The 19,759-nt window shown below is 38.0% G+C and overlaps 1 protein-coding gene across 4 annotated transcripts in view; it reads right to left on the reverse strand.

Moving 5' to 3' along the window:
• The window catches only part of CDKAL1 (CDKAL1 threonylcarbamoyladenosine tRNA methylthiotransferase), a 375,055-nt gene that overhangs the window by 290,043 nt on the left and 65,253 nt on the right, over positions 1–19,759 (reverse strand). For all 4 annotated transcript variants that reach the window (XM_014877962.2, XM_088168720.1, XM_088168732.1 and 1 more), the window contains one exon: positions 19,302–19,386. In XM_014877962.2, coding sequence (XP_014733448.1) covers positions 19,302–19,386 — 85 coding nt within the window. The remainder of the gene's footprint in view (positions 1–19,301; positions 19,387–19,759) is intronic.

A 19,759-nucleotide genomic window follows, 5' to 3' on the forward strand; every position in this document is an offset into this window, starting at 1 on the left:
CTTTTATCCCATCACTTGTAAATTATTACCAGCCCCACCATTTTAAGTTTTAGATTTTCTTTTGGTACTAATGGGTTACTCCAACCCAATCTGGAAATCACAAAAAAAACCCCTTTCTATCTTTAAAAACCTCATCAATTATGGTTGAGTTAAACCATGAGCAGCATTCAAATTCCAGTATCTGCACCTTTTTTATCCCCTCCAGATTTTGAAGTGCTCAATAATGGATTCCTAGTAATACAAGAGCTACATGGCTCATTAATTTCAGCAAATCAAGGGTACCAATTCATGCCTACAAAGCGTTGGGGTGTAATTCTCCCATTCCTTTTATATGGGAGTGGAAAAAACCTTTCCTAACGTGGCTCATGAGTGTGGAGAGTGGCTACACCTCTGACCTGAAGACATACCCAAGGGAGGGTCCACGAGGGGAAAGGTTTCCTGCTTGTAACAAGACGGATGTAAAAACGCTTTGAGCCATATTCAACTCAAGTTACAGCCAGGCTTTCCCTACCTCCCACCTGAGTGCAAACTCCCTTCCTGACTACTTGGGCTCTTCTCTCCTGTGCAAACACCACACCTGTATCCCATGGTTTCCACACAACAAAACACATCTCAACTCTGCGCACCAAAAGCTCTGCTTCCTCAACCTGCTTAGCCCAGGGACCTGCATATAACCACACTCTGGGCTTGGCAGCTGCTGTATAGCTTGTGTTTAGGGGTTTTTACTTTAGAGCAGCAATTATTTCCAGCATTTGACAGGTGCAAAGCTAAAAAAACACCTTTGTTTCTCCTGGTCTGTAGATAGTTAACCCCCACTGTTTAAACTTTAACTCGAGAAAGGTGAGACAGATTTTTCTTTCATTGTTCAAGCTCAGTGAGCCTTCCACACCGACATGCAAGTGAAGCAGGAAAAGCCCAAAACATATTAAATGTTGTACTTAAAACTACTGAGGTAAGTGTATCAAGTAGTAGCTAACTTTTCTGATTAAAGCTATGCCATTACCATCACCTCCATTTGCAAAGTGACAGTGATGAATGACTGGGGGTGTTTCTCAATTTCATCCTTAAAAATAATGTGACTGTTTTAAAAGTTCCAGGAACACCCAGAATCTTGTGCACTTTCTTTAACCATTTTATAATCTTCAAGGACCAAAAAAACTAGCTTTACAGAAATACTTCAAGCCACTCTGGCTATAGCTGTTCCTGAGCAATATCAGTTGGCCAGCCTACTCATTAGTTATAATGAAACACCATTTTAAAATGCCATTTATAGAGCTTTAACTATTCCACTCAGTTATGAAATTGCCCCAGAAGGCTCAGTGTTATTTCCTCAAGAACCCATTAACATTTGGTAAACAAAGTGTACCTGTTAACTACACCTCCATCTGCTAGAACACATACAACCCCCACTCTGTCCCTCCACCACCTGCCAAACCTTTCGGTTCACAGGTCACTGGGGTGTGGATGAGAAGCAGGAGAGGCCAGAGAGGCTCTGACATCTCTGCACCTCGTGGCCTTCTTCCTTGCAAAAATATAATTATTCTATTAGTGGTCACTTAAAAACAATTTTAGGATTACCAAACTCAAATCAAGTACTACTCAGCTGCTGTATTTTTCAGATTGCTTACAAACAGTATTTTACCAGTTGGCTAATACCTTATTTTTAGCTCAAAATCCCTCCCCTCCAGTAGGCTGCAATTTATAAAGTATCTAATTAGTTCTGGAAACTCCAGCATGAAATCCTAACTCTCAGAACCGTAAAATCACAGTTCTCTTTCAAGAATAAGACTGAAGACCCAGTAGAGGCTGACTGCACTGAGTCCAGCCAGGTAGGACAGCTTTCCCTCCAAACACAACTCCAGGATTCAGCAGGCTGCATCCCAGCCACTCAATCAGCGAGCAGTGAGCCTCTGCTGCCTCTGCTTTCAGGGATTCAAAACTGTTCAAACAACAGCTGAAATGCACAGCACAAATGCAGGACAGAGGTGAACCAGGGAGTGGTATTGGGGGGACACAGTGATCAGCTTGGCAGCCTGGAAAAGACATTCCAGTGATGCATGGGGTGTCACATTATGTAACAAATTGCTGCTGGGTTTTATCTGACTTAGAAAACAATGCACACAGAACTGTGGGCAAAACACACTATTTAGGTTGCAAAGTCAAAGGCTCAAAATGTAAAAATGCCAGAAGTGAGGCTGCTCCCACACGTTAATAATTTTTCCTGGTGCACTTGTAGCACAATTATTTACACAGGCTCATCATTTTCCCCAGGACTCCCATCTCACCCCATGCTGGATAAGATCAGTTTCCACTGTTTGTGTAATGAGGGCAACTGTACTTTCTATGATCTTTTTAACAGTCATGGCAAACATGATTTAGTGGTCTCCAGAAAGAGAAAACACGGTGTCACAAGTGAAGAGCCCTGATTATCCTGAAAAAAAAAAAAACCCTACCCCCAAAAACAACAAACTCAGAATCACACCCACAACCCAGTTTTGAAGGGTGTTCCTGCTCCAGAATTCATTTATAATTGCAAATTGCATCTATATTCCTTTTAGAACGAACTACCCTGGGTAGAGCCTGTCTGACTTGCACAAGCAGCTTTCACCAAGAGGCACCAGGCATGGGAGGTCACAGCTACAGCTTGAGTTTCAGAAGCATGAAACCCGTGGGAGTCACACATCAGATGACTAAGCTTGGGGATACATTTGACCCTATTCCCACTTGCTAAGTTTCCAAATACTAAGAAAGAAGGAATACCATGAAGCTCTGACCACAGAGAATAGCATGAAAATAAATTAAACCATTCGTGTAAAGCACTTGCATATTACAGGGATGGAAAGTAAGGAAAAAACATAGGAACGTTAAAAATCATGCCCTCTGCAAGAGTTTTAAAGTTTTAAAAAGAATTAGATACCAGTAAATAGCACCTGAGAATGTGCCATTACAGCACTAAAAACTGAAGTAACCTTTAGCAAACACCAGCAAGTAATCACCAAGTAAGAATTGTCACAAGGTACAAAAACACAGCTGTATAGCTCTTCTTCATACTGATCTTCATTTCTGAGTGCTTGATTCTGGAAATTCAATAATATGCTATAGAGCTGTACATCTGCAGCTACGAGAAAAAGGAATTGTCACCAATACAGGCTGCAGAGATAGTGACTGACCAAAGCTTTAGGTCTGAAATAATAAAAGAGATTTCTAATTATGACACCTACAGAGTGACCTCAGTCCTTCACTTTATGACTTTCATTCCCTTTATTGTGTTTTATAAGCCTAAAGAACTGCTTGAAAGAATGGAAGAAAACTGACTAGAGATTTTTCCTCTGCTAAGTCTGATGTAGGTGCAGTAACAGGTCTTAAACCATCAGAAATGTTTTTGTTGAGCAGGAGCAGGGTAGTTTTCAGCTCAACAGACGCCAGGCAAAAGGGTGGTGCCACCATAAAACACTTCAAGAGTAAAACACAATCACTTCAGTTTGGGTTTTTTCTCTACCCCTAAGTCAATCTGTGTCTAACAAAGCAGCCATTCACATTCCTATTTCAAATTTACTCCCTTGTTTTTCTGTATTTTTACATGCTGAGTTGTATGTTAGCATAGCTCCCCTATAATGTATACAATGAGACAGAAGACATGAAGTACAAAGAGAAGATAAACACTTTTATTAAAATGTTTGTCCACTCTTGATTTTTTAAAACTGTTAGATAATTAGGTATTAGATCATTTACATATTAAAGACATAGTAAAAACCTGCCTCAATGCATTTCATGGGAAGAGTTACAAGGAAAATCACATGCTCCCAACGGGAAGCATTTGTGGTCACACACACACACAAAAAAATATCTTTTACCAATGTATCAAAAGTAAAAAAAAGTTCTTATTCTGATATCCATCATGTTTGAAGATATTTATCCTCAAAGAATGTGTAGAAGTTTACAGATTTACCATATTCCATGTAATGCAAAAGCTGTCCTTCTCTAATCCCACCATACAGAAAAAAATTACCATGCAATTAAGAAAATCGTGCAATTACTAACAAGACAGAGCAAACAATACGGGATTTGTAAGAAAATCTAAAACTTTCCTAAATAATTTGGACCGTAGAGGAAACTATCACAATCTCCTTAGTATTTCTGTTAAAACACATATTTTGTGGTTGCCATTTACATAAAGTAATTCAGTGTCAGTAAAGAACTTTGCAGACAATGGAGACCTGACATTTTTCACATAAATATATTCCTGGAATCACCTGACATTCATCATCTTGGCATGAGATAAACACTGATGAACCAGGGTGCCTGCTTCATCTTCCACAAACCAACAAAAAAACTGCTTTTAATTTGACAGGACAGCCTAAAGTTAATTTTGCCCGTATTTCTGAATTACTAACAGTCATGGGAACTCCGGCGTTAAGGAGCAGAAGGTTTGTTAAGGCTGTATCTTTTGAGGAAATTTTACCTTGAGAGCAGAAATGGAGTTGTTAAGTACATCAGCAATTTACCCTGAGATCACTTTATGTCAGAAAATAAGGTTGTATCAAACATATCAGGCCTCTCTAGAAGTGACTGAATGGGGATTTTTCAATATCTTGCTTCCAGTCTTTACTAAGGAACATCTGTAAGCTATCTGGGATTCCTTTGCATAAGTGAGCAAACAGGATGGAACAGCTCAGTGCCAGGAAGTTTCATTAGCAGTTTTCAAGTATTAACATCAAACATTAGATCAACACAGAATAACAACTTCAATTCAATATTAGGGCATAGGTGTAGTACTTCCTAGTGGACTTTGTATACCCCTTATCAGTATTCCTTCCCCTCCATATTCCGAATATATTTTCAATTGAGAGTTAAGCAAAGATGCAAATTTCATAATGACTCCCTAGGCAGTAACCCCTAACAAAAATCATAGATCTGTTTATGGGAAAATATTTTGAGTATGAATTTGACCTGCAATTTATGTTTCACACATGACTTCTCTGGAAATGGCCATAACAAAGTGCTAATTGTAGCTGCTGACACAGCTATTCATGCTTCCTACTGCTGTGGCTCTTATTACCCCAATATCTCCTTTTGTAAGGCCACCAGGTAAGTCTGGAAGGTGCAGAGAGAAGATCCTTGGTCTCCTCAGTAGTAACTCCTTAGAGTCAGAGTTAGTTAGTAACTTCCACAGAATAAAGCTTGCTCTACATCCCTAAGGAAGTGGAAGCCAGACAAACCACTCTGTTTAAGAATGCGATGCCTCAATCTGTCCCAATGATACCACTCTTGATGAAAAAGTAAAATTTTGCCCTCAGAGACACATATAACAATATCCTTAGGTAATATAAAGCTAGCACATAACAAAGAATCTTTACAGATATATATATACACACACACACAGAGACTTTTTTTTAAATATAAAAACATTTTAAGCAATATACAAACTGGCAGTGCTCGATGTAGCAGTGTTTATTCTAACTGTGATATTACAAGTACAGAAGAACTTGGGGATTGGAACTAGGTGATCTTGAAGGTCCCTTCCAACCCAGGCTATTCATGATTCATACTAAGAAGGGGGTGGTTTGTTGTTTGGGTTTGTTGGTCCTGGTTTGTTTGGGTTTGGGTTTTTTTGGGTACTCCACCCCACAACTGCCAAACACTGTATTTCTCTGCAGACTACTAGGGCTATTACCAGTGCATAGATTGGCACAACCAGCCCATGCTTATGGCAGAGAGAATAAATCAACAAATAAAGTCTACTTAATTTACACAATAGCAACAAGGAAGTTGGATAACAGTGAAGAGGGACTATTTGTGTCAGCCAGTGCTTGGCTATGGGGGACTGCTCAGAACACAACCAACTCTGATAAGGAAAACAGACAAGAGACCTTAGGAATCACTGATCCATACTTGTATGTTCCAGTTGTACTTATTTAACTTATCAACCTGCATGGATGCTAATATCCCTAAACAAAATAATTCATTATAATTATATCAGAGATCAAAAACTATAAACAAACATTTCTGGCTTAAGTTAATTTTAAAGAAATATTTAAACAGTTTCAGGAATTTAATTAAAGTAGCTTGTTTAAACACACTAGAAAAAGCAATGGTCCTATGCTATTTCTGAGTATTTTCTTGTTCTCCATCTATGATACAAACTCCTTACAATCCAGATTTAACCTAAGCCTTCCTAATGCCTGGGTTCATCTTGTAAAGCCTTGGGGTTCCTAGGAGACAAAGTACCAGAAACAAGGTATTGGATAAGGCACAGCTGCCTGTGAACTACCAGTGTTCTCAGCTCTCCTTCCAATCTTTAAGGACAGGTTATATAGGAAGACAGAGAGCAATGGACTTGTAGAACAGCTCAGTAAGGAGAGGTCCAGAAGCAGAGCTGTTCATCTGTGGGCATGGAGAGCTGTTCTAACTGAAGATGTCTGCTTTATTTCCATACCTGTCTCAGAGTTCTTGGACAGTTAACTGAGATATACAAATACAAGCAAAATAATTTTTACTGGTGTAGCTCAAGTTCACCAACCCCAGCTAATAATATACCTTTCCCCCCCCACCCTCAGCTGCAGGGATATCCTGGAAAACAGCCCTATTTGTGAGTTATGCAGCTATGAAACAGTAAGAGTTTTTCCAAAATAAAATCACTTTCCCCAGATCTTTCATCAGGTTTCGTTGCACTATTATTACAGGACTGTGCCATTAATTCCTATGTGGGATCCAGTGTATTACTCAAAGATAAAGGGAAATCATATATCTAATAAGATGTTCTACAAAGAGACTCAGCTTGGATTTCAGGTTCCAGTTCAGACTCTTGCCTGTCTCTTAAAAGCAAACACCAAGAGACACATGCTACAACTCTAACAAATCAGCTTGTAACAGCTACTAGCCATGCTCGCCTTTTGTATGCATTCACAGAGCAATATATAATTTTCCTCCGAAATGCAAACTGAATCCCTATGCATTTCAATAAATGATAGTTGGGCTAATGATGTCCACATCACTGCTACAGATAAGTGTCCTTATAAAAAAATAAAGCCAACCATACGTAAAACAACAACACAATCCAAATTTACTGTGGGTCAGTAACAAACATCTAATTACACAACTTCAGATCTCAATGCTGAGATATAAGTAACCTTGTTAAAACATATTACAAGCTTCTCATTGTCATTCTAGTCAAAGTAAGAAAAAACATTCTTACTGAAGAGGTTTGCCTCTTCCTATTACAAACATATCAAAATCAGAAACCAAGAAGAAAAGCACTGGAGAAGTAAAAAAAAAAAAACCAACAACTTCAAACGGTGATGCAATGACTTTCTAACTCTATTTCAAAACCTCCAATCCTCAGGACAGTAAGCAAAGGTTAACAAAAGAGCACCAAGGCTGCAAACAGGTGCACGTCTCTGTCAGGAAAGACAAAGGTGGGAAAGGAACATGTAGCATCACCATAACTAAAGGTACTTGAAGCATATTTTGAGAAGACAAAATAAAGCTGCTCCCTCTCTCCATCCTGCTACCTGCCATCTGCCCACGAGGCCACAAAGCAAAGCCGTATCTTTGGCAAGGGGTGAAGCTGGAACAGCTGTATCACCACAACAGCTCCAGCAGGGAGCAGGGGAAAGAGAAATGGGGCAACTCTGCATTCTCTTCACATGGAAATATTGCACCAAGCAGTGATTCCCAGCTGGAAACCTCGTTATGTAAGCACCAACATTTAGGACATTAGAGGAAGTCAGTAACAGCCCATTCTCCTCAATCCAAACATACTCCCTGACCATTTTCTTAGAATATGACACAGTCAACTTAGCATGTGGTTTCTGAGCAATAGTCACAAGAAATTTAAGATCAGCTCACTACATCTCAACCACAGCACCAGTAAAGAATCACAACAACAGAGTGCGCAATACCTGGGTTATTCTCATTAAATGTCCTTCCTACAATAATTGTAATATGTTAAGTAGCGTTTCACAATAGCTTAACTTAAAAATTTTGCAACAAGCATGTTTAACTGGTGTCTTTTGTGAAATACAAATAGAAACCACAAAACCAAGAGCATGCACTGTTTGATGTAAAAACTGTGAACTGTTGACTTAAAAAAACATGTTGCTCAAGAGATATTTTGACACTGCATTATGCCATTAACACTGAAAACCAATATATTTCAGATACAAAGCGAATTATCCCTTTACTTATGAGAGGAAGCCAAGAGGGACTTGGGGGTGCTATGGGATGAAATACTGAACTTCAGCCATTAATGTGCATTCACAGCCCAGGTAGCTGATTGAATTCTGGGCTGCATCCAAAGCAGCATGGTCAGCAGGTGAGGGAGGGGATTCTGCCCCTCTGCTCTGCTGAGACCCCACCTGGAACCCTGCATCCAGCTCTGGGGTCCCAGCACAGGAAGGACAGGACCTGCTGAAGTGAGTTCAGATGAAGTGACAAAGATGATCAGAGGTCTGGAGCACCTCTCCTATGAGGAAAGGCTGAGAGAGCTGGGGCTGAGAGAAGGCAGCTCCAAGGAGGACTTTCAGTACATAACCAGGGCTTATAGGAAAGGTGGGGACAGACTCTGTAATAGGACCTGTTGCAATAGGACAGAGGGTAATGGTTGTAAACTAGAGGCTGTATAAAGTGGTGGTGGGTGATCCAGCCCTACAAACATTCAAGGCCAGGCTGGACAGGACTCTGATCTAGTTTAAGATATTCCTGTTCATTGCAGGAGGTCGCACAATGTAACCTTTAAAGATCCCTTCCAACCCAGACCATTCTGTGATTCTGTGATCTTGAATCCTACACAGTTACCATGTCCTGAAGCTCCAGGTTTACCATACATTGAATTTATAGTAGTTCAGGACTAAATTTGAAGTAACTCTGCTGAGCCATAGAGGGAAGGTGAAAACAAAGCCTGTGCAAAACCACATTTGACCTGTTTTCTCTAATGTTTGAGTATATATGTGTTACATCCATGTATACACAAACAGTCAAATTCACAGGTTAAGAATGCAATTGCAAGCTATAGGACCAAAAGAGGCCACATAAATTCCATCTGTATAAAAATAAACAAACCATAGCTTTCACTTCTTGTACAAAAGTTCATCCATTTCAAAAATCCTTCCATTTTTGGTCTTTCCCTTTGAACAGCTTAAATGTCTTTGCTGGTTCAGCTCAGTACAGTTCATATAACTAAGCTATGTGAAATCTGTCCAATACTGGCTAAACAAGAGAGCTCCTACTAATAGCAAGAAAAACAATATGAAAAGAATAAATATCTGAAAGAATCATTTCAAGGTCAGATATTATATATTAAACAGGCAGTATCTAAGAGCAATCTGAAATAAAAATTCCATTTCCTGCAGCCTTCCTTGTGTAAGAAGTTTTACAATCTGGATTCAGGATTCTAATTAAACATAGTATTCTTTTCTGAAAGGATGTGAAAGAAAAGTCTTCATTGTATTTAGGATACATCCATTGTTACATATTTTCCATCTCTAAATAACATTTTTCACTCATCTTCATTTTTTGGCGTTGCAGGTATCAATTTGACAGCTCCACAAAGTAAATGCTCCTATTTAATGACTGGTATAAGAAAAAGCATACAAACTAGACATCTATTATGGAAAAAGACTGCATTAAAAAAGCACAGGGAGAGACAAAATAAGAACTGGAGGCATATGAACTATTTAGGAAAAAAAATCCATGCTAAATTGGATTGAGATAATCACAGATTGCTAGCACAATGAGTTTTGTTATATTTTAGACAATTTTATTTAACATTGTGCTTTTGCAAAAAAAGAAGCCTCTGCCTCTTCACTATTGAGTTTCCCTTGAGGTTATGCTAATAAAATATAATAGACTCAAGCAAAACAATAGGTTTTTTACTACTTGGAGTAAACACATATAAAATTTCTTGGTGAGTATTTGTGTTATGTTGGTGGCTGGAGGCACTAACAAGCATCAGTTTCCATTGTGTTTGGAGCTGTAAAACCAATACATGAAAAAAGCTGACTATTTATCCTGTTAAAAGTAGTTACCAGACATTATCTCTTTGGAAATTTTCAAATTCAAATACATACTTGGAATGAAACAACTCTATGGTCAACTGTGTCTTGGTGTTGGCCTGTGTTTCTGCCTTTTATTTTATTTTATTGAAAAAAAGACGATTCTAAAATTTCTAAAAAGAAAATTTTGCAAGTCAATAAAACAATCTGGATAAAAAGCTAAATTCAAAAGGAAGAGTTGTCAATGCTCATGTCCCTCCCAAGAGCAGTGCACCAAGAGTCAAGTCAGCAGCTGAGGTGTCCAATGCCAAACATGAACTGCTGTACTGCCTGGGTAGTATCCCAATTTGCTTGACTAAATATGCCACAATAAAACTTCAGCATACCATCAATCTTTGCAGATGCATGTTAAACAGACACAGAAATTACAATGGAACTCAGTGTAAAAAACAAGAGCTTTGTTGAATATAGACAAAACAGAAAAATTACAAGCATTATTTTTGCTCTTTGTGGGTTAGCATCTAACAACCATGAGAAAAATGCTTTCAGAAGTATGAGAGAAAATGCTTTTGACACTCAAGCTCACCTGAACAAGCAAGCATTCTCTGTTTTAGGACAAACACCCATAAAGTATTAGTAGATAATCTTTTGAATCAAAAACAAATACAATCATATTTGTCAGCAAGGACAAGTTTAGATCACGTTGATTTTTGCATTAGTCCTGCTACAGCAAGTTTCTGCATGTTTTCTTATGCTCCCTCCCTAGGAAAAGTCAGGCCTGCTAGGACAACAGCCAACATGCAGCTAATTAGATAAATAGTCAAAGCTACCAACCACCTGCTTCCAGCACTCAAAGCATTAACCTTTTCTGCTCAATTCATCTGTCTGAAACGGTAAAACCTGTTAAGATAGGGGGACGCTTAATATGTGAAACACATTCTGTAAAGCTCATATAACCCATCCAAAAAACAGCTAAAAATGCCTATTACTGAATCACCATTTCATCATTCTACTGTATTTCATACATTCTGGTCTACTAGTTAAAAGCTCAAAAGAGCAAGGGGAAAAAGGAAAACAAACAAAATCAATAAAGCATTCTGTTCTTTTTCACCTCTTATGACTGTACTTTCTGTAACACAGGCAAACTGAAGCAGAGCTCTGTCCTCACCCTGTCCCACATCATTTTAATGGACATCAATTCATTACTACATCCTCTCTCAGTAATGTTATTGCTTATATGAGGCAAATCTAAAATCTCTTCGTATCTCCTGCACTTTTTAGTGCTGGAGCAAGTAATTTGGTTACCTCTCAGTAAGAGAAAAAAATAAGCAGCTCCCCAACAGATGGGAGGTGAATGTCACATGGCAGAAGCAGCAAGGATTTCGACTGCACATCCCCAAATTAATTGCAACACAAAGTTCAGCTTCAGTAGTCCACTACTGGGCACAGTCTGCTTGGGTAAATCATAAATATTGTTACAAGGACAAGAAAATATACACAGCCTACTGTTTGAAGTAATAAAAAAGCACACTACAATGTCTCAGACTGCTGCTGTTTCCAGCAGTTGTCCACAATCTCACCACTGTTTGAATCACAAGCTCCTCAGGAATTGTCACCAGCTTTGCTTTGGCAAACTCCATAGGGGCATTTTCCACCTGAAGGCATGCTGATTTACAAACTGTTACTATTCTGATTCCATTCACATTCCTTAAATTCACGTACACAGTGGTGGATTTTATTCTTTAGCACACCACAATTCAAACTTGATTTTTAAAGTCTGTATTTAGCAGCCTATTTTTTGAACAGTGAATAGAAAACCCTCCAATCCAGTAAGGACAAACTAGAGGTTAAGGTGCTAATCTGAAGAGTGTGTTAAATCAAGGAAGGAATTTGATCATGAGAAATCATTGTCCCAATCCTATTAAAAGAGGCAAGACATTTCCAATGGATTTCAACATGTTTTTTATGCACATGCCCATAAACAGGAAACCAAGCATACTTTTGCTAAAATGTCTCAAATCCCTCAAACAGTCTCTTCTTGAAAGCCCTTGATTAAGCAACAAAACAAACCTGGAACTTCTGGCCCAAAACAGTGCCTCCATCTTCCTGACAGTTTCTGCTGTACCTATCTGTCCCTAGCCCGGGCAAAAGGAGGCCACCAGTACTAAAAGCCCAAGAGAACACCCCATCCCCAAGGCAAGCATATGGCAGAACAGCATAAGAAACACTAGGAAAGCCCAGTAGTTACATTTGCCAATTTTATTAACTCTGTCTGGAGAGGTTTCCTAAAGTTATTCATTTTGACCAATCTGAAATGAGGGGGAGGAACTGTTTTGGTTTTTAACTAAAGATAACATCATCAATGCAGTCTGAAGAGAATTAGATACCCTTTTCAGTGTTGCTCATTTCCTTAAAACAGGTTTCAGATGGTTATACATGCCTGCAAGTTCTGGTTCTAAAATGCTGAAAAAAGACCAAGTGACAGGACCCAAGGCAATGGCATGAAGCCGTGTCAGGAGAGGTTTAGGATGGGTATTAGTAAAAGGTTCTTCACCCAGAGCGTGGCTGGGCACTGGAACAGGCTCCCCAGGGAAGTGGTCACAGCACCAAGCCTGTGCTCAAGAAACATTTGGACAATGCCCTTAGACCCATGGTGTGACTCTTGGCATGTGCTGCACAGGGCCAGAACTCCATGATCCTTATGGGTCCATTCCAGCTCTGGATAGTCTACAATTCCATGATACCTGTGTCCCTATTTTGGTTGACAAGGAGAAAGGTGAAAGCATTACTCTGTGAACTACCAGGGGACCTATACTTTTTAAATCAGAAGTCTTCCTTGTTTACCCATATCACTGAAGTGTAATGGTTGACTGCATTTGTTTGCAAAGGAAAGTGTATCTTGTATGCTCAGCAATGAACTTAACTGATTTTCAATGTCTGTAAACACTGCCTGTGAAGCACCAGTGCTCCTAGAGCCTACATAGCTGGGGACCTGTAACCTACAGCCTCATCAAAAAGTTCAAATATAGATAGATTAAGAAATGAAATAGAGTTGGCCTCTCATGTCCTGGCCATATTTTCTTCTCTAAAATTCAGATCAAATGTACATTTGTCCCTGATGATCTGGCTCAAGACATATAGAGTATCTAAAAGCTAATTAGCCCACTAAAGTGTCTGAGGATTACTCAGCACTGCACTAACACTTCAAAGCATCAATATCATGTAGAACTTAAAGCAGTCTCAAATGCATTCCTATCAGAATAGAAAAGATTTCTAGAATCACATTTAGAAGTTAATTTTAACAGGTTCTGTTCTTGCACTTTTTTTAAAACCTTTTAAAATATTAAACTAAACTGCACACAAGTTTATAACCCCGGCTTTTTCAAATCTCTGCAAAATGTGGCCATGTAACACATGCAATGACAAGCAGTCCATAATCTTTTTAGCTTCTAAATACTATGCAATGGAAAACACCCAGTTGTATATGGTGTGCTTTTTCTTTGCATTTCACAGCATCATGTCAACCAGTTTTTAACATTCTCTAACAGCAGATATGAGTGCAAGAAAAAGAAGACACTCAAATGCAGCTAAAAAAACTTCCACTAACAAAAATAATTTAAATCACAGAATTCTTCAACAGCTATGTCTTCCATCAGCTTAAGACACTAAAAACATGGCTGGCAATATTCAGTAAGTGTAAAAAGAAGAAAATCTACCTTATTAGATTAGTAAGGTTTTAAATAAAGACTTCCATTTAATAACATTTTTGTTCTAAGCCTATAAAATCTAATAATAAATAAATCTAGAAAAATTGGAAGCCATAGAGCATTTGCAGTCAGCTATGCTCCTTGGTAAAGACTGACCAAAGATATAACTGTGAAACTCGTATTGCTTAAGCTGAGAAATATTAACTAGTAGAATGAACATTAAAAAAAAACCAACATTGTTTTGCAATATGGATGGGCACAGCTGTACAAAAAATACTCTCAAATGCTAAAGTAGGAAGCCCTTCTGGAAATTTTTGCCAGGAAAATCCAAAAGTTAAAAAAAAAAAAATCTCATGAACCTAAGAGAAATACTCAGTGTTTTCAACTACTTAATTTGTATACACATTACATGAAAGATTAGAGCACTTCCTAAAGAAAATATTATTTCTTTAAAAAACAGAATGAGCTCTAAAACTAATTTTAAAATTAGTTTTGGTTAATGGTGTGTGATTGCTGAGATGTTAACAGATCTACATCTGTAATCACGTTTTGCCTATATCTGTTCCAATGGAGGTTTTAATAAAGCAACTTGAGCAGTCACCTAGGCTCCTCAGGTTATTCTTAGAACTGTGATTTTAAATTCTAGCTAATTGATTTACAGCCTCCATCAAAACCAAGAAACTCCTATTGCCTGGGGAAAGAGCTTCTCTCACTGTAAATATGGCATAAATCTTGAATAGAAGCACTTTGTCTGTGCGTGAGCCCCTTCATCCTGGCAAAAGGCAAGGTTTTCACCAATATGATCTAGACTAGTTTAGAGAATCTGAGCAAGGAGTATTATTGGCAACAGTCTTAGGGGAAGAAAAAAAAAAAATCAAGCATCAAACTTCCTGCCACACAATGAAGCTTGTTTTGCAAGTATTTTTACTTCAGAGAATTCAGGCCTTGCTCAGATTTCTTCAATACAAGTGGAAAACAGCAGTACTCCTACCTACAGTTCTCAGTACTGCCCTGTTACCTCAAGTATTCTGATAAAAAAACTGAAAGTCACAGCAACACATCATTTCTGTAAAATGCAAGGAACAGCCAGGCTATGACACTCAGCTCAGAAACTTACACCTGCTGGAAGTGATCTTCATATGCTAACAGAATGTATAAAATAAAGTGCTTTGAAATACTTTTGTTTCCTCTCCTGGAAGTACATCACAGCTTAGATTGTATTGCATGAACAGCATAAACGACTCTAAATCACAGTCTATTTCTACACTGGAAATATATTAGGAACAGCAAAAGGATTAATGCTGTGTTAAAGAAAGCGATAACCCTGCATAGTGTGCAATTTTTCATTCTGCTCTATTTGCAAAATGCATCATATAAACTGCATTCATAAACGCTGGAAAAAAACAATAACAAAAAACCCTTACTTCAGGGTTATTTTCATTTGCAAAGATTTCAAGCAGCAAACAGTTATTCTTATCTCTGAACAAGCTTTTGTATTTCTTAAAGAATAACCTCCTTCTGTACTTAACATCAACAGAATTGCATTTGGTGAACAGAAATCCTGCAGCCTCCAAAGGCAGTCATGCCTTTTTACTCTTCTATTTAATCTGCTGAGGGCTTTAAACAACTTGCAAGGTATACAATCACAGTCCTCTGAAACTAACATTTCCACAAATTCTACAGTTTTTGATGCTCCTTCTAGCATGAAAGTGAGATCCCACACACAGTGTTTATTCATGAATTGGTGAAAACTGAAGCAAGGACAGAATTGGAAGCCACATGGTGCTACTTCAGTGCTAAAAGCCCTCACATCTCTGTCACAACTCATAGCTATCAGAAAGAAAAGGGCTGAACACACACTGGAGCGTGCCTTAAAGTGAATGCAGTAACAAACACATCAGAAAATTTGTGTTAATGCTACATGTTAATTATAGATAACAACAAAGATGATTATTTATAGTGGTTATTCTGTACCACCAGACAAGCCATGAACACCTCAACAGCATAACCACATCTTTCCTCTCAGACAACATCATTCTGGCTGTTTTGATAACAGAGACACCAAATTCCTGTCCATAATACTTCGACCAAGAGGAGAACTCCTTAAGGAAAAGCCGAAGTCCCCAAACACATGAGTAACTTATACCAGCAGTGAGGAAAGGATCAAGCAAGGAAAAAGTCTGCTAGCTAAAAACACTCAGGAGTCTCTGAATTTTCAGAGGTCATCAAGAAAACTGGATTACATATCTGAGATGTAACAGAAGAGTATCAGAGCACACTGAAATTAATGGAGCATGAAACTGTAGAGCAAACTAACTTTATTTTAAAGGAAGCAAGCTCCTCTAGCACACGCTCTTAGGCTTAATTCTCTTAATCAAACAGTCTTACCAGATTTACTGTGATTTACACAAGTTAAGGTTAGCAACTTACTTCTTGAATGTTTATTCTTGCTATTAGTAACAGCTAAGTTTTAAGAAAGCTACTTTTGACTAAAATAAATTATAGCAGAAAATGTTACCTGATAACCTTCTGCAAATGAGAAAAAATAAAAAAAAAAATGCAAACACAATAAGCAGAGGCACATAAATGAACTACCAAAAAGCTGCCCAACACTCCCCAACACAAATAGTGACATCTCTCTAGAAGAACCTTAATGATATTTTACTTATTTTTTATTATTTATACTGTTTATAAAACACATACATAAATATACAGTTCACTCATCCAATCTGGTCACACTGACAGATGATCAGGTCCAAAACAAAGACATCATACTGAAACACTATCAGCAAAAAAAGGATGTGCCTGAATTTTAAATAAATAGATTTAAGTACTATTTCATTTTAAATTCTAAGGCAAAATGAAGTGAGCTTCAAAAAACTGAACTTTCCAAAAGCTGCTAATTTCCTGGAATGCCCAGCAACTACTCTACTAAAGCATAAGAGGTAGATCTATCACTAATCAAAACACAAGCCTTAATAATTTTTTTTTTAACTCCACCCACTTATTATAGTGAGAATTCTTTGCTGCTATTGCCTAACTCTACTTTAATCTTATTTTAAGATTAACCAATGGAGAATAAAATCTGCCCAGGAAACTCTCTCAATTCCTATCCATAAGTTAATGTCTTTAAACAACTCTTTGCCTCCCATACCATTACTCTGGTTCAACGAGTTCAAATTTATTGATACTGAAGAACAGGAGACTGTTCCTAAGAGCTATAGGAAAAAATTAAAAAAAAAGAAGAGCATAAAGGTTATACTGTCAGTCATCTTGTATCAGCTGTATACACATCTGCAAAGGTTCAGAGTGTTTGGGAGTGGTTTTGTTCCTGTTTTAGAAGAATATCAGGCGAAAAAAGGTTGAACCTACAGGACTTGTTGGGTTCTGGCACTTCCTTTGGTCCATGGTATTAGTGAGGGATCAGTCATTGACTGATCAAGTCAATGTGAAAAGTCAATGACTTTTCACAGTCATTCCTTAACCCCCAGTGTGAACACGCTACCACTGGTTTCAATCAGTGCATTTTAAAGTCATATAGGCAAGCAATGTAGGAACTGTTGCAGTGGGAAGAGAACAAATAAATACTTTTCTCATATAACATGCATAATATTATGTAACACTTTCAGACTGATTTTTTTTTTTTTTTTAAAAGAAGAATTTTACAGGGCTGGGTATTAATTTTTCTACTCCAAGAGTGTTTGCTTTGACAACACACGAACACTACATGTTTATTTTGCTACTCAGCTGAGGAAAACAAAGATCTCCATAGTTACCAACAAGCTGCTGTTACAGGATATAATGGCAGCTCATTTTGTATCACCCAAATTTCATGCACTGGGTTTTTGCTGTAATAAATTAAGAACTATTTGGGAGAAGTTGTATTCTTTAGAGACACAATGTGTTTCCCCTGTGTTTAATGCAACTTATGAAAAATCAGAAACAACTACAGAAGATGTCATTCTCCATGGCTGGGAACTGCCAGAATCTGAGATTAGAGAATGAATGATGCATGCTACAGGAAAAGAACAAGTATAGGGAGATGTAAGGATAAAAGAGAATAATCCAGGCTATAAGTAACATCAGGTTCATGATCAGAGCAGCAACAGAAACATGTTCTTCAAAGAAATATTTTTGGTCATTTGCTTTCAGTTAGGCCCTCTTACTTAACCAACTCTATTCTCCTGGCTAGGACACACACCATACCACATCATTTCTGGCCCAGGATTAGTAAAATAGAAGGATGGCCACAACTGAACTGGAAACTATCTTGTCATCAGTTCTGTTGGCCAACACACACTAACTGCTGGAAGTTTTCTGGGAATAGTTTGCTTTTTTTTTTTTTTTTTGGCAACAGAGAAGAAAAGGCATAAGCCATTCTGGTCACCAAGTGCAACACCAGCAGCCAGGAAGTGGAGCACTCTCAGGGATGGAGGAAATTTCTGCTGTGCCACCTATAGCAGGCAAGTGATTTCTGTTCCAGGTTACAGCCCTGAGAGCCTGTTGCTAACTCCTGCATTGCAAGGAGTAGCTTATACCCAGTTTTCTCTCCTCTTTACCTTCCTGAGAACTATGTCTTTCTAATCAAATTGGATTTCAACAGCCAGTCCATCCTCAGTGCACCACACTAAACAAATGACTGCACAAATAGCCAAACTTGTTTACTAAAGATAAAATCTACAAGACACATATCACAGTATTTCTTTATACTGGGCAGTGACAGCTATATGTGTACAGGTTTTCTAGTTACTCTCATCACAGCTACACTGCTGCAGAAACTGGAGGCAGAAGTCACTACCATGCCATTTTGTTTGACATCAATGGAATGGTACTGAGTAATAAAACACATTCTTCACAAGACTTCTATTATAAGCTAATCAGCTAATCTTTCAAGAAAATGCATAGTAAAATAGCTGGTTTTAAGTATATACCAGGTACCCTTTTCCAAGAATCAGAGAATTGGTAGGGTTGGAAGGGACTTCTGGACATCATCTTGTCCAATCCCCCTGCCAATGCAGAGTAACCCAGAGCAGGTGACACAGGGACATGTCCAGGTGGATTTGGAATGTCTCCAAAGAGGGAGACTCCACTGGGCTGCCTGTTCAGTGCTCTGACACCCTCAACATAAAGAAGTTCTTCCTCATGTTAAAGTATTTATTGTCATTTAATTTATGGCCATCGCTGCACACCACTGAAAAGAAGGTCCCAGTTACGCCTTATTTAAGTAGACAAAAAAGTAGACAAAAAACAAAACAACCTAACAATTCAGATATTAAAACAAACCCACCCCCAGCCAAAGGTACTGTCAACTCTTCAGGAGATTATTACAACATTGTCTTGAAAAGTTATATAAAAGTTCCTATCTAAATGGATCAGCACTTCTCTTAAATAAGTGTAGTAATAATCATTTGCAAGTTATTGCTATTAAAAAAAAAATTCCCTTTACCTTACAAATCCATTCTAGAGAATTCACCATTGTAACACTCAAACTCAGCATATTTCTTGTTCTAAAACACAAAATTACTTCTAGATTGAAAACATAAAGCTTTAAGACATACAATATTCATTGATAGTTAAGTATCTTTGTAAGGAAACAACTTACTTGATTGAGTTTCTGAAATGGTCCTCAGCAGGATTTTTTACTGTACAACTGTTCAGCAACCATAAATCTGCTTCAGCAGAGTTGTCTACAAAACAAAAAGAAACAAACCTGTGTTAAGAATTATTTAACCTGTCAACTCCTAACTTATATCGTATAGAAAAAAAACCAAATTGAGCCATTAATAATAAGGTGGCTATTTGCAAGATTACTTTATATTCAATTACATTCGTGGAAGGGGTTTGTTGTTGTTATTTTGTGTTTTAGAAAAAAAAGAGGCACATGAACATTTCTATTGTCATTTCTTTTTAATTTTTTGCCAATGGGGAGTAAATCGTTATCTCATTCACCAGCTGAGATGCCATTAGGTTGCACATCACGGAAAACAAAGTTAAAAAGAATGGTAACAACTCTCAGAAATGCTTACTCCCAGAAAGATGCTGCCTAGACAAAGGCAAAAT

Source organism: Sturnus vulgaris, chromosome 1, assembly GCF_052056855.1.
Source record: "Sturnus vulgaris isolate bStuVul1 chromosome 1, bStuVul1.hap1, whole genome shotgun sequence".
In the NCBI taxonomy this organism is placed as follows: Eukaryota; Metazoa; Chordata; class Aves; order Passeriformes; family Sturnidae; genus Sturnus; species Sturnus vulgaris.